This window comes from Typha latifolia, chromosome 11, assembly GCF_019914945.1.
Source record: "Typha latifolia isolate L0001 chromosome 11, TyphaL0001v2, whole genome shotgun sequence".
Classification (NCBI taxonomy): domain Eukaryota; kingdom Viridiplantae; phylum Streptophyta; class Magnoliopsida; order Poales; family Typhaceae; genus Typha; species Typha latifolia.
Genome location: NC_133096.1, coordinates 8,006,830 through 8,029,931, shown reverse-complemented (window position 1 = coordinate 8,029,931; position 23,102 = coordinate 8,006,830). Strand labels below are relative to the sequence as shown.

General features: G+C 38.8%; 3 protein-coding genes across 4 annotated transcripts; 2 read left to right on the top strand and 1 right to left on the bottom strand.

Annotated features, from left to right (window-relative positions):
• Positions 1-1,478: 1,478 nt before the first annotated feature.
• Positions 1,479-8,372, bottom strand: LOC140798237 (uncharacterized). Its single transcript, XM_073152020.1, has 5 exons — positions 7,756-8,372; positions 5,839-6,091; positions 5,679-5,743; positions 4,357-5,160; positions 1,479-2,121 (listed from the first exon to the last, which is right to left on the bottom strand). The coding sequence occupies exons 1-4, from the start codon at positions 8,295-8,297 to the stop codon at positions 5,157-5,159; spliced, it is 864 nt and encodes a 287-aa protein (XP_073008121.1). The 5' UTR covers positions 8,298-8,372; the 3' UTR covers positions 1,479-2,121; positions 4,357-5,156.
• Positions 8,373-9,734: 1,362 nt separating this feature from the next.
• LOC140797290 (linoleate 9S-lipoxygenase A-like) lies at positions 9,735-13,610 on the top strand. The gene is made up of 9 exons (XM_073150625.1): positions 9,735-9,939; positions 10,120-10,400; positions 10,549-10,789; positions 10,875-11,237; positions 11,499-11,584; positions 11,726-11,815; positions 11,904-12,205; positions 12,309-12,572; positions 12,636-13,610. Exons 1-9 carry the CDS (start codon positions 9,783-9,785, stop codon positions 13,408-13,410), a joined length of 2,559 nt encoding a protein of 852 aa, XP_073006726.1. The 5' UTR covers positions 9,735-9,782; the 3' UTR covers positions 13,411-13,610.
• Positions 13,611-13,940: 330 nt separating this feature from the next.
• On the top strand, positions 13,941-22,844 carry LOC140797862 (transcription factor IIIB 60 kDa subunit). Of its 2 annotated transcripts, XM_073151547.1 has the most exons (21): positions 13,941-14,194; positions 14,326-14,582; positions 14,663-14,741; positions 14,824-14,905; positions 14,991-15,066; positions 15,139-15,224; positions 15,306-15,382; positions 16,069-16,125; positions 16,233-16,345; positions 16,731-16,813; positions 16,918-17,004; positions 17,593-17,673; positions 18,078-18,224; positions 18,307-18,462; positions 19,681-19,765; positions 19,968-20,068; positions 20,257-20,337; positions 20,425-20,529; positions 21,034-21,123; positions 21,276-21,323; positions 22,049-22,844. In XM_073151547.1, exons 3-21 carry the CDS (start codon positions 14,677-14,679, stop codon positions 22,277-22,279), a joined length of 1,851 nt encoding a protein of 616 aa, XP_073007648.1. In that variant the 5' UTR covers positions 13,941-14,194; positions 14,326-14,582; positions 14,663-14,676; the 3' UTR covers positions 22,280-22,844. The 2 variants fall into 2 exon arrangements, with proteins under 2 accessions (XP_073007648.1, XP_073007649.1); XM_073151548.1 differs by lacking the exon at positions 16,069-16,125 and having other exon boundaries at positions 13,965-14,194.
• Positions 22,845-23,102: the final 258 nt, after the last annotated feature.

Genomic DNA, 23,102 nt, shown 5'->3' with positions numbered 1-23,102 from the left:
CCAAAGCATCCAGAAATAAAGAGTCATTGTCAAATTAATGCTAACTATAATGTAGGAAGAACACGACTACGATGTTGCTCAATCGGACCACTATAGAACCCAAATCAGTTTAAATTCACAATTTTTATTTAATTGGAAAGATCAGTTTGTGGTCTGAGGACTGGTTTGATGCATATAAGATCAAAATTTAAATTGTGTGGTTGGCACTGGTGGTCAGTTAACTTCATGATTAATTATGAATAATTTCTAGGATCCTCTTTAAGAGTTCAAAAAAGATTGTTATTAATAATTTATATGTAAATTTTCTATGTAATCGTGACATAAAACTTTTAAAATATCGTAATTGCTACTCCATTCTTCAAAATTTGGATTATTTTTTTTATATATAGATTAAATAATTAGATCGACCGGCCAAACCTTTTAAAAATCAGGCCAAGCCAAATTCAAACTATACGAAGAAAAATAAAATTATATTCTCTGTCATAAGCTAGTAGAACTCAATTACCAGACTATGATAGTGTTAAGAACTCATGACTAGTTGTTCATTAGAATTATAGTTGAGATTGTCTTAAATGTCACCGACAAGGAGCAGTTCATGATCCCATGGTAGTTAATTAATATGTTGTAGGTATACATAGTGGTCAAATGATGCCTAAAGATATGAAGACAAACAAAGTAAACCATATTCCATCCCTGTGTAGTGAATTAGGGTTCCATCATGAAGGTATGGTCATAAATGAGCATCACGCCACATTAAAAATTCAGCCAGTATAATTGAAAATATCTTCTATGTCGTCCAACTTTCAAGTGTCATTGCCAATATGAAGTAGCACTTGTTGCAACTTACACTAGTTTGTTAATTGGCTTTAAATTATGGTATATTATTCAGGACAAGTTGAGGATTAGATGAGGCCCAAACAAAAAGGAGGTGACTGAAAAAAAAAAAACAGAAAAAGGAGGGGCTAAAGAAAAATTTCCCCTAATGTCAAGAGGAGGAATGAAGTAAAGGCATTTAAGGGCACTCTTAGTTGTCCACTTTAATAGGTTTGGATGAAGTCAAGAAGGCCATTTAAATACCCTCCTCCATGACCCATCCACTCTACTCCAATATGCCATCTCTCTCTTCACTACATCATAGTTGTGGAGAATGATTAAAGAATTCTTGCTACCAAAGGGAGAGTTTAAGCTCATGGAAGGCAATGAGGGGCAAGGCTTTGAAGGAGATAGACCAACAGCCAGAACTATCTCTAGGACCCTCTCTTTCTCTCTCTGGGAGGAAGAGGAAGAGGAAGAGGAAGAGGAGGAATAGGTGGGATGAGCCACTCTCCCAAACTAGTGTACAACTTCAGCTTAGTAATGAACCCTTGCCATTGGACTGGGAGCAATACCTGGACCTACAAGTACTCTCTTTTTCTCTCCCTAGATGCTAGCAAGTGTAAATGCATATCCACAGTGTGACCCAGTAATAAAAATTGCACTAAATTTGTTAGTCTTCCAAGATATTTTCTATTCATACTTTCGCTAGAGTACATAGTATAGTCTGTGATGCATCATTAACAGTACCCGACAAAAGTTTACATGAAAGAATCACAAGATTTCACTAATTTTTGTTCCTACCAAAATGGAGAATGCCAACAGTCGTTTAGTACTGCTAATTTGTTCACTGTATTAATATTGTACAATGTTACATCAACATCATGTGCATATCTAACCTCGGCCATGTTAACTGGTGGCAGTCGGGTAGGATGTACTACTTGAACAGGTAGACCATGGAGAAGAGTTGGATCAGGCCCAAAGAAGAAGAGCACCAGAATTTGAGCTTGGAGCTCAACATATCAACCCTTCCAAGCTCACAAGTGACTGCCAAATCTTCTGCTCGGCAGGAACCAAAGAAGCGTGTGGATTTAAACGGCAAAATGGTAGCCGTCGTGTGCATCAACTGCCATCTCCTCATCATAATAAACAGGTCCTCTCCATCATGCCCAAACTGCAAATACATGCATATATTGCTTCCATCGGCGATGCCTAGCACCTCCTCTCAAGATAGATGATATCAAGCCCTTAGAAACCTTCCCCACTAGTCAGCAGGCAGATGGCAGTAGAAATCTCTATGTTCCAGGACTGTAGGTTGAACATATGTATGTCATTATTCATAGAGCTAGATGGACATGTTTGCTGAATATGGACTTTCAATGTTACAAATGTTAGGAAAATTTGCACATAACACCATACACAAGCAAAATTGCAGTTCAACTCCTAATCTTCAATATTTGCACACCATACCCTACCATTTTACATAAAATAACAAAGAAGGACCCAACAAATTAGTTTTTCAAGAGAACTTAATGGTTGTCCTGGCTTAAGGAAGTCACAAAGAAATAAAGATAAATATCATATAGAAGAAAGAACCACACAATCAATCAAGCAGATGTCCATTCTATCACGTTGAGAAAACATTAAATGAGACGACAACGACAAACCCAGGCAGGTGGCCATGTGCCAATGTTATTGGAAGAACCACGTAACCAAATCTCTCATGATAAAGAGGTTTGTACATTCTTTTCACTAGAAACAGTTGTACATGCAAGTTGACACTCTTGCATTGTTAAAATAAATAGTATGCACCAAATATTCTGTTCCCTCTGCTTGCACAACAGATGGGATTAAGAAAGTTATAATTTGGAGTGAGAAGAAATTGGAATCAAGTTCTTCTAAATAGGGAATCTGTAGTTTGGAACATCTCTATATGCTGATGTTAAGGGGATGCTGTATTCCACATGCAAGGGGCTCATAAATGCTTAAATTACCCAGCGATCCAGACCGTGTTTAGATTTCTCCAGTTATTAGTGAGGTCCGGTGATTGAAGAAATAAAACTTACACCCCATATTAGCATAATGAGCCGTGAGTTGGAATAGAACAGTGGGTATTGGATTATTAGGACCTCTCCTATCATACAGGCAGACCTGAGTCCATCTGGATCAAGAAAAAAGATGAAAATAATAAAAGGCATGGATGAAGGGTAAACCACATGGCACAAAACCAAACTACTGTAACTTGGAGGTTATATTAACATTGATGATGGGGACAAGACACACAAGCTTCACGTGGGTGTTTGATTTAATGCAAGATTAGGATTCCTATAATCCATCGAGTTGAGTGGTTCAGTTGGTTCGCAATCTTGTAAGAGAATTAAGCGTTATCAATGTCAAGTCCAGTTTTTGAAAAGAGTTGGGTGGTTCAATTGGTTCACAATCTTGTACGAGAATTGAGTGTTATCAATGTCAAGTCCAGTTTTTGAAAAGCATGGGATGGCTTGGAAGTGTCATGTAACCAATGAGACAGTTGGGACATAAGAGAATTGAGTTGGGTGGTTCAGTTGGTTTGCAATCTTGTAAGAGAATTAAGTGTTATCAATGTCAAGTCCAGTTCTTGAAAAGCATGGGATGGCTTGGAAGTGTCAAGTAACCAATGAGACAATTGGGACATAAGTTGAAGTCCTGTAGAAGTAGTGATAATAGCTCCCTCTACCTTGTGGATCAACATAATTCACAAGATACCTAAAAAGGTTGAGCTCTTATGTTCAAGTTTCAGAAATGGCTTACATAACACATGCAATTGTAGCACCAAAGATTAGTTGGTTAAATCTGATGAATCTGTTTCCATAAATTCTTAATGAGATGCAGGTTCAAAGGTAAGTATCAACAATCCAAAAATAGTTTCTCCTATTTGCAAGCCACTGGTTGTCTTAATAAATAAAAATTAACTAATAAGTAAATGTCTTAGAATATATAGGGCTCCTTAAGAGAGACCTCCTCAGGAGTCCCAAGCAAAATTGGATTCAATTCTAGCCAGTTTCTCATCATCAATTTGACTACCTACTATACTATCATGCATCCTACTCAATCTGGTTGCTTAAGCATGCTTGTTACCAACTCATTAGCAGCTTTCAAGCACCCAATTTTGCTGTTCTGTGATGCATTGTTCTACATTGTCAACTGCTATCATAGTATCATGTATTCAAATTGTAGCAGTCTTCTAGAATTAAACCATCATGAACAAGAAGATAAGATACCAACAAATATGATATCACCCCAAGCAGTCCATGTTCTCTTTAGCCGCTCAAAAGTGGTGCACATATGCGACATGCAATGGATCTCCAAGTAGTTCCATGTAACTAGTAAGACAGATCCAACTCAACAATCTAACTGAGATTCTCAGATGCAACAATCATAGTTAATTAGTTGTCAAGTATGCTGTATAGAGTAGCAATATTATAGTCAAGAAGCCAAGTAAGAATCCATGACCACAATAGACAACTGAAGAAGAAAATTGAAACAAAAAGGGTACCAACATACCTGCTTGGAGTGCAGGTGATTTTGTCTAAGTATGAATTGGGTAGAAAGCCTACATCTTTCTGGATTTGCTTAGCCCCTGTGCCTTGTCCGTTGATTTGCATGCACGGCGTGACTCATGAAACCAGTTAACATGAATTATGAGCAAGCCTCTCTTCTACATCCATAGATCACCAGAACAGTGTTCAGCAAGATGCGGAAAACAGAATGTATAACAGAAACCTTGACTGCTTCAGATATAGTGACAGCAAATCTTCTTCTCAACTTCAAGAGGAAGTTATTTAGCTCGTTCTCTAGTTACAAAGGTTTGTGTAGGCAAGAGTTATCAAGCTTCACTGTACAGTTACATAAAAAGATTAGGAATAAAATGAAAGTTGATAATTCTTCAAGATAATGCATGTCTTTGAGTCCCATCATAAATGAATCCATCACAAAATTTAAGAAAAGATTTCATGTTGCACAAACTTTACGAGACAATCACTTGCAGTAAAAAATAATAAGAATGAGCAGTCATCATTAAAGAAACAACACTGCACTGTACAATTTCTAATCTATTTCAATATGCACAATGTCCAACCCACTGCACTTTATGCCATCAGATACACCAGCACTATAATCAAATCCCATGCTTGAAGAACAAAACAGTCTGCAGGGAGCTCATAGCTTTCAAAGTGGTGTGTGAATATCCACAGTATGTATGATTTCTTCAGATATATATCACCTTTGAAGGTGGACCACATAAGAGAAAATCTTTGGTGCTTGATCCAAGTTAGTGGAACTAAGCAGGTTGAGTTACACCCAAGTTAGCTGCAACCAAGAGAAATTCGTCAGCTGTCACCCAAGGAGCTCCAAGAAGCATAAATAGATTTGCAGATATGCTGGTGAATTGCTGCTCAATGCCCTGCCCCAGAAGAGCCCAAGGACTTGAGCAACCATACAATTATTCTACAGCATGAAGAAATGGAGATAGAGTGAAAGAAAATTATTCAGAGACAGACTGCCAATTGACTGTAGCAGTAAAATATGCAGCTCTAAAGAAGCCTACTAAAATGGCTAAGATTTTGGAGCTTTTTTGGTCTGAGGTTAAGTTCCGAACTTAATTAATTGGTCTCATTTTTTAGTCTTAATTTTTTTTAAAAGTGAACTTAGTTAGGTATAAAAAAATATTTGGTTACTGAATCAGGTTAGGGATCCCTGAACTCAAACTAAACAGGCCCTTAGTGACCTAAGAATAAAAGCTAAAAATGCAAGTTGAGTAGGACAGTAAAGTGACAAAATTTGCAACTTATGCATTACCAATAGATTTCTTGGCATGCCTTACGTACCAGATAGAATATCTCCCGTTGTTGTTGAGTGTTTGGTCAATTTTCATATCTGGTTGACTCCAACTCTGTCTCAACAATTTCCAAGGATTAAAATTAGGACAGACAGCTAAATAACTTCATAATCACAAGTCATGTTGTCAACAACTTATATTCAACCAACTTTTTCATTTTTATGAGTCAAGTTGCCCATTGAAGCATTCAAGGCTTCTCTTCTTCTGGTTTGGATTTGGCGCACACATTCAGCAACTAAGACACTAAATTTTGGGACAGTCTTGCTTGTGGACATATTAAGTCCTGCCTTTTTCAAAGCTTGAGCGATGCCCCTCTGAGCCCTCTGATAGTGTACACAGCAGAGTGAGGGTGTTGCAGCTCTTAGAACTGGCTTCCCACATACAATTTGCCCTGTTTGTGCACTAATAGAATAACACCATAGAAATAATTAGTAACTATAAGTAAGAGTTCACAAAGGTAATGGAAGCTCAAAATAAAAACACGATTAATAAATTGATTTAATGTGCCGTAGGAACAAATAACCTGAATTACTGAAATGTTAGTCCATTCATGTTGATCAAAAGTAGACTTGACCAATTAAAGACATTTCATCCTCTATGCGCCTTATAGATTTACCATGACCAATCTCAACAATGTGAAGATGAGAATAATGAAATGAATTACCAAGATATAAACTTACTTGGTAACATTTAGTTTCCTACTTCAAGATATGATCCATGCACTTCAGGGCTTCATGAAAACAACATGGCTATTATGTATTCTTTACAATGTCGTAGAATAAACTTTATTACAATTTGACAAGCCCCATTATATGTCTCAGGAATAAATGAAATAAGAACTACGTGGCACCACATAAGAACTCCTTAAATGTGTGTTTCAGTTCTAACATACATGAGAGACATGATCCAGGTGCAAAGCATTCCGCAGGATTTTGGGGAGAAAAGGTTTACATTCTGATTAAAGTAAGAGAGAGGAATGAGAAGTTATGAACCAAGTAAAGAAAAGGGAGAAAATAATAGAACAGGTTAATGGTGTCTCAAAGTATTGAAAAACCTTCGAACTCCTAGATGTTAGAAAAATAAATAATCCCCACAATAAATGAAAAAAGTCTGACAAATCACCAAAAGGAGTAGCTGATGTGGGTGAATATTCTAAGAAGATTGTTTTGTAATAAATAAAGGCACCTATTGAATGGCCACTTAGTTTATCAATCATTGTTCTCCATTTTTATCATTTTTATATCCCTAGCAAGTTCAACTAACAGTTTTTTAAATTATATATTTTTAGTTTTACGTCATTTACATTCTGAAGGCAACTTCAGATTGGCGACTGAGATTTTCTTACATACCATTTTCCTTCTGAGTTATTCCATATTTTGCCTGGTATCAAATAAGTTAAATATATAAATCCACTTAAAGAAAAGAAATCAGAACATGCTACTAAACAGGACTAAGGATGTTTATAGGTTTTTTAACTATTACACAGACCAAAAGTTAGGATACCATTAAAACGTAGATCCAAGAAAAGAGAAAAATAGTCAAATAAGAGAATGAATCAAGAAGATATTACAAGTTCTAGAAGTTACTGAAGAAACATATAAAGAGAAGGAAGAAGGACGGTAACTGTGTGAAAAAAACAAAGTTTGTATTTACCATCAAAATGCTGGGATAAAGCAAGACATTGCATAAATGAAGGACAGAACTTGGGTACTAAGGGCATTCATTTCCGCAGTTACAGATGCATTTAGATGATTAAGTTGTATAACGCCATAGGCCTAGGTCTCTTTCAAGACATCTTTGCTTAGATGACTAGTCCTAGGAGTTGCGAGATCATTAAGAAATCACACAATTGACTTCAAAATATATTTATTTAGGTCAACACTGATGGAACTGAATACAAATAAGAATGAATATCTGCATTATTGCACATATTCAAGAAGCAGAACACTGAAATATTCAGAGAGATCCACATGACCAACACTAGATTCTTGCATGCCATAGTAAATCCTTAACAAAAAGTGAGGTGCTCCTAGAAAGAGAAAATTTCCGCAGTCCAGAAGTAATACCTCTTGATAACAAAAGTGCAAGCCTTGTACAGCGTCTGCTTCGGATCGGACAGTATGTGCGGGTGGCAATACCTCGTTAAGGGCATAGCCTTCGACTTACATCCCGACAACGCGCACCGTCTCCTCTCACCCTTCTTCAAACCCCCATTCTCCCCAAATCCTAACCCTAACAAATTCCCCTCTCCGTTTTCTTCCTCCTCCGCCGCCGCCGCCTCCTCCGTAGGGCTCTTCCCGTACTCCCAGTAGTAATCCCTGTGCTTAACCCTCACCTCCTCCACCAAGGCCCAGTAATGGCGACGGTAGCAAGCCGCGAGCTGCCTCAGCCGCCGCGATCTCCGCCGAAGCACTTCCTCCCGTGTCAGGAAAGCGGCAGAACGCAATGCCGCGTCCTCCTCCGACCCCTCAACATCCACCCCCACCTCCGCCGCCACCGCCGTTTCGTCGCCGGTGGCCGGTACAGATATAGGGCAAGGGTTGGGTTTAGGGCTCGCATCCTGCGGAGGTGGGACGAGGGGTTCCCTCTTGGGATGTCTGATGCCCATCTCTCTCTCCCTATCTTTTCTCCCTCCTCTCCTTCTTGGAGTTCTATCTTCTTGGAAAGCGAGGAGCGAGAGAGACGGGTAGGCGTGAAGGTTTGGTAGTTCCCAAAAAAGGAAAGTTTAGGTCCTTTTTACATATACACCCTTGTAAAATAAATTATTTGTGTACATACCCTCTTGGCTCGGAATTTTTCACATATAATCCTCAAAGATGATTTTTTTCATGAACACCCTTCAACAACCTTAATTTTATGGTCCATTCAAATTTACTCTGCCATTTCCACTAAATTACCTGAAAAAATCACCATGATTATACTCATTAACCCAATTACACTTACAACTGCTTCTTGATCAAATCCCTAATTAGTTGCTTTAATTAGATAAATGTTTCCTTAAATTTATATTCTTAAAATATATGTTAGCGATAAAGCAAAGATTCTTTCCAACTCGTCACTTTTAACGGGGGGGAAAACAATAGTGTAAGGTTGATGAGGCTAATTTGTGCAGACTAATCCATTTAAACCTTTCCCAGTATAAATAATTTCTCTTAATTGGATTTTTTATGTGATGCAGATAGATCCAAGCACAGCATTGCCGACTTGATCAAATTTATTACCATATATTTTTTATGGCTATATTCTTATAATCTCCACCTTGGGTATTCTTGCTTCTCGATCCAACAATGGCGATTCCCATTAGTTTGTGGAGTCATAGTTGCTTTGGTGATAAGACTAGCTTGGATTCCTTTATATATATATATATATATATTGAGGGAAAAGGATTTCTGAAATATATTCATGCTTGCTGTAAATTATAATATTGAGGGATAGCTTTCTTCAATTGCTTACCTCTAATCTAAGTTTACTCTGTTGATTAATGAGAAACATCTTTGTGGTTTGTGATAAAATTGTTAGATAATTGATTAATTTAAAAGCTAAAGTTATTAAATAACAGTTTAATAACGTATATTAGATTTTTTTTTAACATGTCATAGAATACTGCTAACTAGAATTTTAGGGAATAAATTGGGTCGACTAAGTCTGAACTCATGTCCTCTAGAAAAAACTAGCTATGATCTCAAGTTAGATAACCGGTTGACATTTGATCAATAATGTAAAACGTACCCATTAACAAAAACAACCAGGATATTTAGCATCTCAAAAGGATCCAAGCAGTTACTAAGTTGAAGAGTACTTACCAAAGTGAAAGTCCACCAACCACCTTTGCAATCAACTGCTGTATATATGTGTACTTTGCCATCATGACAAATAAACCTTTTTGGAATATAGATATCAAAGAAGCAGAATCAGATGCAGGGGTAAAGCTGAAGGAAGCACAGTCTTTGGCAATCCAAGATACTCATCTTGCTCGAGGCACAAAGAATCATCACTGCATTAATCCTCCATATATAGGCCATTCATTTGCAGCATGCATAGACTTATAAACACCTTTGTACCTTCAGACATCAGAGGAGCAGCGGATCAAACAATGCCGCAAGAGGGATTTGGGAAGCTCTGCTTTCACCGGGATCCGGCCCCCGGCTCGGTCGTCAAAGGACAAGTCATCGTGACACGAACATTAGGGCGGTCGAGCCCCGGACGATCGACGATTCTCCGTTTGTATAGCAGCACTCAAGTTGATAGCAGTAAGTGAATCAGTACTTATCCATCTCTGCATTGATTTGAAGGATGTCCTATTTGATGCGTTCTTTTTGTTATCTTTATTCTGTGCAAATATGAGATTCCGATACACACACGAGATCTTAAAGCTCTTGTTAATTTAGAAATAAGGCGAGATGATGGGTTTTTGATTGTTTGTTATATAGAGACAGGCAAAGGGAAGCTAAGTAATGGGGCACATCTCAAGCATGGCAAGAACACTAAGCATGGGAAGATCAAAACCAAGACATACCGCGTCACCTTCAACCTCGAGGCCGATTTTGGAACCCCAGGCGCCGTTGTCGTGAAGAACGGGAACAAGAGCGAGTTCCATCTCAAATATGTTTCGTTGCTCGTATCCGAGGATCGGAGTATCCAGTTTGACTGCAATTCGTGGGTGTATCCATTCAAGAAGACGAAGATTGAACGCCTGTTCTTCGTTAATACGGTGAGCTCTAATTTAGTACAGAGTAATGACTTGGAAAACTATATTATTTCTTGAAATACAAAGTGTAAAAGATTTACCAATACTGATGGTATCCATGCATCGTTGATATATATACATATTCCTCCACGTATGTATTTATTTTTTCCAGAGTTATCTGCCGGCCCACACGCCGTCGGCTCTGCGAAATCTTCGGCGAGAGGAGCTTCAGAGCCTGAGAGGAGATGGAAGGGGAGAGAGGAAGCCATGGGATCGGATATACGACTACGATTACTACAACGATCTCGGAGAACCTGACAAAGGACTAGACCACGTCCGGCCAGTCTTGGGTGGAACGATGACACACCCTTATCCTCGCAGGATAAGGACGGGTCGGCCTCTCAGTGAGATAGGTAACAATGTAAACTATATATATATATACATATATGAATCACTTACACATACACTAATACTCGCTGCTCCTCTGATTAACCAAAGATGGGGTCACGGAGAAGCGCCACAAGTTGATCAACCTCGACTTCTACGTACCGCCGGACGAGCGGTTTAACCCCGTCAAGCTGTCGGAGTTCATCACCAACGCGGTCCAAGCCGTGGTGCACTTTGTGATCCCCGAAGTTGGCAGCTTATTGCAAGGAGACATCACCAACTTCAAGTCGTTCGATCAGCTAACGAAGGACCTCTACTCCAAGAAAGATCAACAAGAAAAGCGACAACCTTCTGCATTTGAGGGAGTCATAATGGAGAAGTTGAAGCCTCTCATTCCTGAGGAGATTTACAAGGAGGTTGCTTCTAAGATCAAGGAGCATCCTGTCAAGTTTCCAGTTCCACAAGTGATTGCATGTGAGTGGAATTTTTTCGTTTTTTATTTTGGAAATTTATAATTTGTACCTGACTTTAGTATTTTTATTTTTAAAAATGAAAAACTAATTTACATAAGTTTACTTAACTAGTCTATACGATGATGGTTAAGCTTGAAGCGTTTTGGAGGCAATAAAAACAAAACATAGGGATGAAAGTAGAGTGCTAATGTTAATATAAGAAAAACAAGGGTTAAATTTCCTTTTTAGTTTTAGCATCATTTTTAGTGAATCTTTTATGCAGCTGATGATGACGCATGGAGAACTGACGAAGAATTCGCGCGCGAGATGCTCGCAGGGCTTAACCCGACTATGATCAAACGCTTAGAGGTAATAAAGAAATAATCGCAAGTTTAATCCTTTCCAAATATATCTGAATAAGGAACGCCTCAATCTTGCGAAGGTATCAAAAAGATTATTTCTTTTTTTCTCGAGGTAATTATCTTAAGAATATATGTAAACTGTGATCAGGTCTTTCCACCTGTTGGAAGAGGAGGGAAGCAGAGCTCCATTACTGCCTCCCATGTAGAAGGCCAGCTTGAGGGCTTAACAATTATCCAGGTTGGTGTATATCTTCTCAACTTCTGCATAGTCTTTTGGGGTGGAATTTTGGCAAATTATCGCATGAATTTACGCACGTACTGTTCAGGCTATGGAGCAAAAAAGGATCTTCATTCTAGATCACCATGACTATCTAATGCCGTATCTACGGCGTATAAACGCGCAAGGGATCTGCGTCTACGCCTCGCGTACTCTTCTGTTTCTAAAGAAGGATGGAACTCTCAAGCTCTTGGTGATAGAGCTTACTTCACCTGAAGATGACGAGAAGAAAGAGACGAGTAGAGTGTTCTTGCCCTCAATCCAGGGAAGCGAGGGAGCTGCGCTGTGGCAGCTTGCCAAAGCTCAGGTTGCAGTCAATGATTCAGGATACCATCAGCTCATAAGTCACTGGTGAGTCAGAACTCAACTGAGACAAGTGTGATTTAGGAATACTGACATATACTGTTATCTCGATTCTTTCTCTTTGATATTGATGATTCTAGTCTTTATACAGGCTATTCACACATGCAACTGTTGAACCATTCATCATAGCAACAAGAAGGCAGCTGAGCTCAATGCACCCCATCTACAAGCTCCTTGACCCTCATTTCAAGGACACCATGCATATCAACTCACTTGCCCGCAGTGTGCTTCTCAATGCGGGAGGGATCCTGGAGAAGACCATGTTCCCGGACAAGTACGCAATGGAGTTATCCTCGTCAATCTATGACGACTGGAGCTTTGAAGACCAAGCTCTTCCTCAGGACCTTATTAAAAGGTACACTTAATTTGACCATCAGATCAATGAATATATCTAATGAATCAATGATTCTTTTTTCAGAGGTCTGGCCATCGAAAATCCCGGCAGTCCCTCAGGCGTCTCTCTCCTCATCGAAGACTACCCGTACGCCGTCGACGGCCTCGAGGTCTGGACCGCCATAAAAACGTGGGTCGCCAACTTCTGCGCGCATTTCTACCACGACAACGCCGCGGTGATTGACGACGAGGAGCTCCAATTGTGGTGGCGCGAAGTGCGCCACGTCGGCCACGGCGATAAAGGCGTCGACGAAGACGACGGCTGGCCCCCACTTAACACCGTCCCCGACCTGACCCAGGTCCTGACCACCCTCATCTGGACCGCGTCGGCCCTCCACGCGGCCGTCAACTTCGGCCAGTACGCCTACGCCGGCTTCCCCCCGAACCGGCCGACCCGGTGCCGCAAGTATATCCCCTCCGAGGGTACGCCGCAGTTCGCGGAGTTTATAAAGGACCCGGACCGCTACTTCTTCGACATGCTGCCGGACCGGTTCACGACGACGCTCGGGGTGGCGCTGATCGAGGTGCTCTCGGGGCACGCTGGCGACGAGGTGTACCTCGGGCAGCGCACGTCGGCGGGATGGACCGACGACGGGGAGGTCCTGCGGCTGTTCGAGGAGTTCGGGGAGAGTCTGAGGAAGGTGGGGAGGAGGATAGAGGAGAGGAATAAGGACGCCAAGCTGAAGAACAGGAAAGGGCCGGCCAAGGTTCCGTACACGTTGTTGTATCCGGACACTTCCAATGTTGGTGGTGAGAAGGGCGTCACCGGAAAGGGCATTCCCAATAGTGTGAGCATATAATAATTAATTATCTATTTGCTAAGGATGTGACTTGAGAATTGAGATTGCTTTGGGATTTGTTCATTCGTAAGGAGGTTTAATTTGTGGATTTGATTGTTTGGTTTGTTAGTTTGCTTACGTTTGAGGAGGAAGATTGTTGTCTATGTAGCTAATGAAGTTATCTTATTAAATTTGATTGTCGATTGGCACATTAAAATTAACATTTAGTGGATTTTTTTATTAAAATATTATATATGTTTAATTTGGTTCTTGACTTTTTGTGCGTTAGTTTATCTCTTTTCTTTCTTATTCGGATCCGGATTTCACAAACCCGTATCTACATCCGTTAATCTTCCCCCTCCCCTCCTGTCTTAAACCCCTTCTAAATCCTAATTCCGCTCCAGCGCTTTCATCTGCCTCGCCATCTCGTCTTCCCGACCCGAGCCAAACTGGATTAGAGCTTAGCTTTTAATATGTATATAAAATATAATAATAATAATAATAATAATAATTTGAGTGATTAGAAGTTTAGAACTATTATATATATATATATAATCTAAAACCCCTAATCATTTCCTTCCCGTTGCGGTTCCTATCTCGCCCAATCTCCTCAACTCTACCTCCTCCTCCGGCAAACACGCCGCCTCCACCGGCGAGGTCGAGATCCTCCTCCGCGTCGACTCGCCATCCGTCGGTCGCTGCCACGCCGCCTTCCGCACCCCGTCCGGCGATGCCGCCTCGTCCTCGAGGTCATAGACGGCGGATCCCTCGACTCCCTCCTCCTCCGCACGCCTGTGTCATCGTGGTGAGTGGTGACTATGTTCCTGGGCTAAAGGTCAAGGTGCTATCTTTTGTTTTTATGAAATTAGATGCTTGCTGAACTTGTAACTTAGGTTTTAATTTGTTATCCTCTTGCTTCCTGACATTAATCAACAGGTCCATGTTGGACTATGAAATCAATCTGACTGAGTTCTAGTAGTGACTGAAATTAATCTGACCAAATTCACTCCTACCGTATCGCCCACCGCGATATCAAGCCCTCCAACCTCCTCATCAACGCCGCCGGCGAGGTCAAGATCGCGCGCTTTCTTGAGCTTGAGACGAGCCGACTCGAGCCAGCTAATTTGCTATCGAGCCGAGCAGAGCTAGCCCCAGCTCGCTCAAGCTCGGCTCGTTTACCCTCTAGCCATAAGGTACGATATTTTTCTACTCTTCCTCTCCTCCACACCTCCCTTGAAAAACCCTAGATTTCTGATCTCGGAATCTATTGCAGCTCAATTCGCGGCGATGGTCTATTGCAGCCATTGCGGGGATTATTGCCCCGCCATTAAAGACCCCGACAAAGGATACATGTAAGTGATTGTGCACTCCCCTTTCCTTTCAATTTGGCGTTTCCACAGCATTTCTTGATTCTTTGATCGGTGCTTGCGCCAGATGCTGTGGTATATGTGGAAAGATTCTCGATCAAGAAATCTATTCGAATGATCCCACTTTTACCAAGGATGGGGCTGGACAGGTTCATCGTTTCTTTAGAACTAGGTCTTCCTTTTATGGATTGGTATTAATTTGGTGATTCCTGACATGATGTTATTGTGCTGCAGAGTCGGTTGGCTGGTAATATTTTGAACAGTGTTGAGAGTGGGTATTCTGCATCACATGAGAGGACTTTAATGAAAGGTTTGTCAAGCTTCATGTTACCTTTTGAATTAAATTATGTTAGTTAAATTAACCACCATTCTAATTCTTCAGGTAGAGATGCGATTAAGCATATTGTAAATAGTTTACATGTGAGTGGTGGAGATTCTATAATTGACCAGGCTCATCGGTTTTATCAGGTATATCAATTTTCTTTTCCCTAGCTTTGTTTTCCCGACCAACAGGCTACCTAAATCAAATATACTCTTATTGAAGTGAAGATAGCTGTTGACAAGAACTTCACAAGGGGCCGCAGGACATCTCATGTTGCAGCTGCTTGCCTCTACATTGCGTGTAGGTAAGCGTCACTTTAGAAGATTTTGGTGCTTGTTAGGCATGCAAGAGTCCCTTAAAAAATATTTTGCCTTTATTTTTAGGTGATATTTACTGTTACAGTATTAGTAAATAACTAACTTGATGGACAAATTTTTTATTATAAAATTACACATGAATGTCTTCCCCTTTGTTTATTTCAAGAATAAGGTCAAGTCTAGAATAAGTATTTCTCTTTATTATTCTCAAAATGAGATCTTTAATCTACGAATAACTATTCTTATGTTCACTTATATTCTGAAATAAGAGTATAATGATTACCTTTGCTGCGATATAAAGTGAAGAAAAATATGGAAAAATTATGTTTTATTTTTTTATGAAATTATCATAAATACTCTTTGATTTGATATAAAGTAGATTGATGAGATAAATATGAAAAGTAAATTAGTAATTGAGTTAGTGCGTAGTATAAGATATAATTTGATGAATAATATTTATAATCTAGAATATAGTTATTATGATGTTTAGTCCTTATTCTAGAATAATGAGTTATATTTCAGAATAAGAAAAAGATTATTTCTGAAGTGAACGACGAGTGTGTCACTTTATTAACTCTTTGCTGGAAGCATGTACTACTACTTTATATGCGAATGCTATGTTTTCTCAGAAATGCAGAAAAATTTCATGTAGATGGGTATGTTCTTTTTGTAGGCAAAGTAAGAAAGCGTATCTTCTTATCGATTTTTCAGACTACTTGGAGATTAATGTGTATGGGATCTTTTCTTTTCTCTGTCACTTTTTCCCTCTGAAGTCAGATTAGTTTTTCTATAGATGCATACATGAGGAACCATGCTCATCATGAGTTCTTGTTTCAGTTATGTGCTAGGTGCTGTATTTTTGCAGCTCTGTAAAATCCTACGCCTTGCAGAGCATCCGATTGTTCAGAAACTTATTGATCCCAGCCTTTTCATTCATCGATTCACAGAACGTAAGTGCAAGATGCATTTACTTACCTTTTGTATCATGTAGAAAATATTTACTTTGAGGTTTGACTCTGTATGTATTTTGAGGTTTGGTTCTATGAGAGACATTAAAAATCTTTTGGTTACTTTTTCTCTAATAGCTGTAAACATTTATGATACTTTAAGATATGCATTTGTCTTTCCTTTGAGATTTTAGTCATATTTTTCCTTTATTTGCCGTTCAAGTCTTCTTCTATTCTTTTATTTTTTTTTTTTCATTTGGGTTACTCTCTTCAGTTGAGGATTTATTTGCTGAAATATGTTCTCAGATTTAGCTGTGCAATCAGGCTAGGTCTCAACTCTCAACACATTAATGGAATATTATTGGTAATTTACCTCTTACCATCATAGGTCTATTGGGCGGAAAAAAGAATAATGCTGTCTCTGAAACCGCTCTGCGCATTTTAGCTAGCATGAAGCGAGATTGGATGCAGGCAAGTAATATTTTTTGGGGTTTTACTCTGTTTTGTTACACTAATGAGCTTTTAATATATCTATTGCGGGCTCTCCACATGTGATGGCTTGTTGTGTACTACAGACCGGGAGGAAACCAAGTGGTTTATGTGGTGCAGCATTATATATATCTGCACTATCTCATGGCCTTGACTATTCTAAATCAGATATCGTAAGTCATGCTTATAACATGGAACAGCTCTACATTATGTGCTCTCTTTGGTATGACAGTTGTTCTTAAGAATTTGCAAAATATTGATGACTTATGTAGCAAGGTCATGTCTGGTTCCGTGAAATATGTTTTTCATCTCTGCATAAATAGTTAGGAACAGATGTTTCTCAAAGAGGGCCAGAAACATTCAGTTCAAAACTGAGAACAACCTCATGCAACTGTGTTGGCATGTTGCTATAGCCTCATCTAGGATGTTATATCTGTCCTGGTGCACTGCAGCAAGGACTTACATTGGTAGATCTAGTCTCGTAAGAATTTACAATATTTTGTGGATTTTGTTAGTTTTGTATGAAAAATATGATTCAAGGCTAATGACTGGCTGAACAGCTTAACCCTTGACTAAATGCCATATGCAATTGCTATTTATTTGCTCTTTGAAATAAATGATTAATTCCTCATTAAAGTTCAAGTGATTTGTAAATCTACTATTAGCAATGTTCGAAGATAAGTACCAGTCGCCAACCACAGTGACATTTCACTTTCATACTCTCCTGTTAACTGTTGCCAACTGTGCTTTTGTCTTATCAGGTAACTGTTGTACACATCTGTGAAGCGACGTTGACTAAACGCTTGATTGAGTTTGAGAATACAGAGTCTGGCTGCTTGACGGTAAGTGTTTGCTCGAACATTGAAGGCAAGCAAAGTAAAAACCTAGTCCTGACGTGCACTTTAGAACTACCAATAACTTATTGTTGGCTTGTAGTTGAATATCTTTTCAGAACTATCACATAATTCTTATAGACTGTTGAACATCGAAAACATGCAAAAAGAATGGAATAATAGATGAACAAAGTTTGTTCGATATACAAGTTAAATTTCCATATGGATTACAAGTGATCATAAAAGCAAGATTGTATCAAAATATTAACTATTATCTTTTACTCTGCAAGGGTTATGGAAGTAAGTTCTGTTGCATTTCCAGCTCATTTCTTGATTACCTTGCTTTGGTTTAGTGTTTTTTTGACCTTCATCAAAGAACTGGTCTAGCTTACGCATTCCCTTTTGCTTCGTAGATTGAAGAATTTTTAATGAGAGCAGATGAACTTGATCGGGAGCCCAACTCAACTCATTTGCCAAAACCTGGAGAAGTGCTATGCAAACACAAGGATAGTGGAGAGCAGCATTTTGCCCATGGACTTTGCAGAAAATGCTATAATAAGGTAAATTTTCTTTCTTTCTCCATTTTTATGCATACCAATATTTGGATATCTGGGCTCATCATGCTTACCATGGTTTCAACAGTTCATCAAAATATCAGGAGGACTTGAAGGGGGTGCTGAACCTCCAGCCTTCCAGCGTGCTGAAAGACAAAGAGCTGAAGCTGCCATAAAAGAGGCAAAGATGAGAGAATCACATCATGACAGGCAACACTTTGACAAGGATAATAACTCCATTCATGTATGTCTCGAGCTTCTCATGATATTTAGTTTCAACATCTTGTTGCTTTATTGATCCTAGCTGAACGTAAAAGTTGATTATTTGATTATTCTCCTGGACTTTGGTGCTCTATTATGACTGCATACTGATATTAACTATGCGCAATTTCAGTAGGACTCTCCTTTATCTATGTCAAGATATGTGAAGCTCCCTCACCATTTTGCTATTAGCTGACTTTCCGCATCATACTTGCATTTTTTTTGTTGCAATGATGTTGACTTCTTATCGCTAGAATTTTTTTTACTTTGCTGAATATATTTGTTAGTACATGGGGAATGTATTTGTAGTTATAATACTGGGGGCTGTTGAATTCATTGGCATTTAGCGACTGCATATATAGCTACAATATTGTCGTTATCTTTTTGCTGCAAATGATTTTCAGTAAATCTACAACATAGGGTGCAAAAAAGAGGTAGATGATCCTATAAATTAGAGCAAATACATATACCTTGGCACTCTGACTTTGTTCTTGTTATGGGTTCCACTTATATCTAGAAGATAAGTTTGTGGATGTGAGACAGCCAGAGGAATGAGTTTACTAACGTCAAGTTAAGGTGAAAGGATATAGTTACAGGAATGAAGCTAGATCAGAAGCTGCAATGTAGTTGACATGGACATAGATCTTGCAAGTTGACATGAGTACCGATGCCTATGATCATATCCTGTATTATTTGAGGGGACTCTATAGGTGTGTCTTTCTAGTGTCCAGGTGGCTGTTTTAAGAACTGGTTTGTCTAGAATAAAAATGTCAGACTTTACCACAGGTGCACATGTCAACATAATCATTAACTGGAAGTTTGGGAGGTGCAGAAGCAAGCTTCCAGAAGCTGAAGCTGTCTTTGTAACCCCTTTCAACATGTTAAAAATCCCTTAAATGACTTGTTATCTGAACCAGCTTTTCCTCCACTTCATTTTAGATCAACATAAAAGAAACCTACTTGACACGACACCAAGCATGTTCACTAGCGTATTGCCCGAAGCACTCCCAATGGATGGGACTTCCTGTTTTGAAGTATGTTATTGATGTTGCCTGACTGCTGTAGATGTTATTGTCTCTGACTGTTGTCTAAGTCCCCCTTTTTGTGTTAGGACATGGATGTCAGTTCTGTACTGCATAGATAGTAGCAGACTTTAATTTTTAATTTCTGCCATTTATGGTCTCTGTTTGCTGCTGCACAGGACAACAACGGAGCCAACTCTATCAAATTTACTTCAGATGAAGCTGGAAATGAGACACAGGCCTTCAAAGATCCTGAAAATGGTGGTATGTCACTATGTTGGTTTGTTTCTTGAAGCATGATGAGTGACATGCATGGTGGTATGCCACTATGTTGGTTTGTTTCTTAAAGCATGATGAGTGACATGCGTACATAAAAGAGATGTCTTAATATGTACACACACACACACTGTTGCTTATATGGTTATAGTTCTTATTAAACTCAATGCTTTTTTAAGTGCTTTTACAGGCTATGAGGCTGTGGATGCTTCTACCTGCAAAGAATCACAGGATCAGAATGAAAAAACAGTTGATGAACAGGAGAGCCTTTCCGATATTGATGATGTTGAGGTGCCTTATCGTAAATTTATATTTTTCCTTTCTACTTTCTTGTTGAGCAACTGTTTTTGGTTTCTTGCCAACTTTATGTTTCATGTATCCGTTGAGACCTGGATGGAGCAACATGGTTAATGCTAGAGTTTTTTACTTGACTTCTGAAAGAATTCTGTAGCTATATGGTTAATGTTAAGAGTTTATAGGTTGATGGATACCTTCACAATGAAGAGGAGAAGCATTATAAAAAGATTATCTGGGAAGAAATGAATAAAGAGTATCTTGAGGTAGTTATACTAATTCTTTTTGCTGGTGGTTATGTCAGCTTTCTCAATCTTGTTAGTGTATGTGAAAGTGGTGTTTTATTCTTACAGGAACAAGCAGCTAAGGAAGCTGCTGCAGCAGCAAAAATGGAGGCCTTTCAAAACAGTTCTGAAGATACAAAGCAACGTATAGCAAATCTACAGAAATCTAGGAAGGTATCAGTTGCACCTCCACTTTAGCTTGTTTAGTTCTCTTAGGCCTTGTTTGATTTGAGGTTAAGCCTCGAATCCGATTAGTTAGTCTCATTTTTTAGTCTTGATTTTTTTAAAAGAAAACTTGATTAGATATAAAAAAAATAAAAAGATGTTTGGTTACTGAACCAGTTTAGAGGTCCCTAAACCAATTCAGGAAAAGCCTCTAAACTCAAAGCAAAAAAGCCCTTAGAGCTCACTTATATTTACTTTTGTACTAGATCACCTTATCTATATGCTTCATGTACAAGATGGAGCATCATGTTGTTGTTGGACCTAGTATGCAAAAAAATTCTGTTTCCAAGTCCTTTTATTGTTTTTGTTTTTGAAGTTATTCAAATACATTCTTCACTACAAGTTCAAAGCCTGCTAACTTTACATATAGAGCTTTTTTGATGCTAGGGCAAATTTCATGACGTGCAGTTTTTGGACATATCATTGACCATGTGCTTCCTATCTTTGATGTAGGAAAGAAGACAAAAACGTGCTGAAGAAGCTAAGAACTCAACTCCTGCCCGAAGTCCTTTTGAAGCAACATGCAACATGCTGAAGCGAAAGGTATCGTTGTCCTTATTCCTTAACTCCTTATATTGATGATTGGTCTTCCATGCTTCTCAATGTTGTAACTGTGCTGATGATCAGTATTATTCTTCTTTTTGAACTATTTGCATATTCTTCTTCCCTTTGGATAAAAAGTGGTTTCATTGCAGGGCTTTGGGTCAAAGGTTAACATTGGAGCAGTAGGGTCGCTTTATACTGTATGTTTTGCTTCCATTTTAACAATGCTTCTTTCCCCCTATATACTGCATTGAATCTTCAGTCCATTATTGCTTTTGATTCTCTTATGCAGTTATGCAATCATCTCTCTAAGTCGCCAGCATCAGTAACCATCTCTTGAAGAAAAAACTATTAAATAGAATAAAGAAATGTGAAACCATCTTTTGACTATTTAAGAACATTGATCTCCTTTTATGTTCAACTTGATATAATTGCTTGTTTTCTGCAATTAGCATGCTATGATGAATCACTCTTATCTACTAATAGCAGAACAATGAATAACCAATTATAATGCTTTAATTATTGCAAAGCTGATTTTTATGAGCTCTTGTTTGTTTAATTTGTATAAGCTACGTCCATCTTGAGCTCTATTGTTTATTAGGACAGTAATGAGTACTTGTTTCGGATACTGTGGTGTGGTTGGGTTATTCCATGAACATTGCTATGCTGATAGGTGATTATCTTAAAAGTTACAATATGCTGGGGGTTCATCTATTGGCCTCCTAATGAAAAACCTGATTTTTGTTTCTTGATTTGACCATATCATGAACATTATACTATTCATCTGAATTCTGATCTGTTCACATGCCTTTAAGATCTTTATCATCATTTATTTTCAACAGGCTGGACAGGTAATTTCTTATTTCACCTTTTGGTTTGGAACCAGTACCTATTTGCTCTTAGTTTTTTGTATTTGTATGAGCAGTCTGACCAAGAAAACCTGAAGAAACAAAAGGCAGAACCAGATACTCTTGATTCTGTTGGAAACCCCAATGACATTAAGGAGAACAATGATGCACTAGATGAGGGAGATGCAGAAAATGGCAGCGAGGGCGAAGCAATTGATGAAGGTGGTGTTACCGAAGCTGACTTTGACGAGTATTATGAGAATGGAGATGAAGACTATTCATACCAAGAGGACTTTGATTTTGAGTAGTGGCATGAAACTGAAATGATCATCCTGTAACACCGGGGTGGGAAGGGAAGAGGACTACTTTGATTATGAGAAACGACAGAAGGATCCCCTTATCTTTGCACCACGCAACATCTCATGCTGCCTCACATTCTTGCTTAATTATTGTGATGAAAGATAGCATTGAATTTGATGCTTCAACATTTCTATTGGACTTGCCCCAACCATCTCCCGCCTCTGCAATCCGCTGGCATTAATGTATATTATGAAATGAAAGAAATTTCAACTTCCTACCTATTCAAGTTTTAAATTTGCTTACTGGTGCTGAACAAGTGGCATGTCGAATTAATGATGTTGTAAGTGATTTGATAGACAGGCAGGGGTGTTCATGAGGGTTATGCATTTTCTTAATTGTAATATATCCAATGAGGTTTAATCTCACCTTGACCTATGGGATTAGGTGGATTAATATTGTGCGCTAACTGGTGGGGGTAGGCTGATGGTGGTTATAGCTGCCACTGGTGTTACATATTTCAGCTGTGTATTGTATGTTTAGAAGGATGATATTAGAGATAAAATTATTTTGGCATTCGGCGGTTCAGGTGGAAGAACAGAGACTGCTCTGTTCTAAAATTTTGAACTGAAATATATATATACACCTTCTAAAGTCATTTTGTATTAATCCCTAAATTGTTCACATTTTTGTCAAAAGAGCTTAACATTTTCCTTATTATATTATGATATTATTTATATACATATATATGTATCCCTACACAGTAGAGTATTAAATGGTACCGAAGTTAGCTCCATCGCGATTCAAGATATAAATTTCGATCTGTGTTAATTT

Bases quoted from the DNA above. Each gene is read 5' to 3' on its own strand.
- LOC140798237 (XM_073152020.1), bottom strand. From the start codon at position 8,297: ATGGGCATCAGACATCCCAAGAGGGAACCCCTCGTCCCACCTCCGCAG. The intron at 6,092-7,755 runs GTATTACTTCTG...TTATTCTATTAG, and splicing joins TGCACTTTTGTTATCAAGAG to TGCACAAACAGGGCAAATTG. The intron at 5,744-5,838 runs GTTGGTTGAATA...TTGTTGAGACAG, and splicing joins TGACTCATAAAAATGAAAAA to AGTTGGAGTCAACCAGATAT.
- LOC140797290 (XM_073150625.1), top strand. From the start codon at position 9,783: ATGCCGCAAGAGGGATTTGGGAAGCTCTGCTTTCACCGGGATCCGGCC. The intron at 9,940-10,119 runs GTAAGTGAATCA...TTTGTTATATAG, and splicing joins CAGCACTCAAGTTGATAGCA to AGACAGGCAAAGGGAAGCTA. The intron at 11,585-11,725 runs GTAATAAAGAAA...AACTGTGATCAG, and splicing joins CTATGATCAAACGCTTAGAG to GTCTTTCCACCTGTTGGAAG.
- LOC140797862 (XM_073151547.1), top strand. From the start codon at position 14,677: ATGGTCTATTGCAGCCATTGCGGGGATTATTGCCCCGCCATTAAAGAC. The intron at 15,383-16,068 runs GTAAGCGTCACT...TTCTTTTTGTAG, and splicing joins TGCCTCTACATTGCGTGTAG to GCAAAGTAAGAAAGCGTATC. The intron at 16,814-16,917 runs GCAAGTAATATT...TGTGTACTACAG, and splicing joins TGAAGCGAGATTGGATGCAG to ACCGGGAGGAAACCAAGTGG.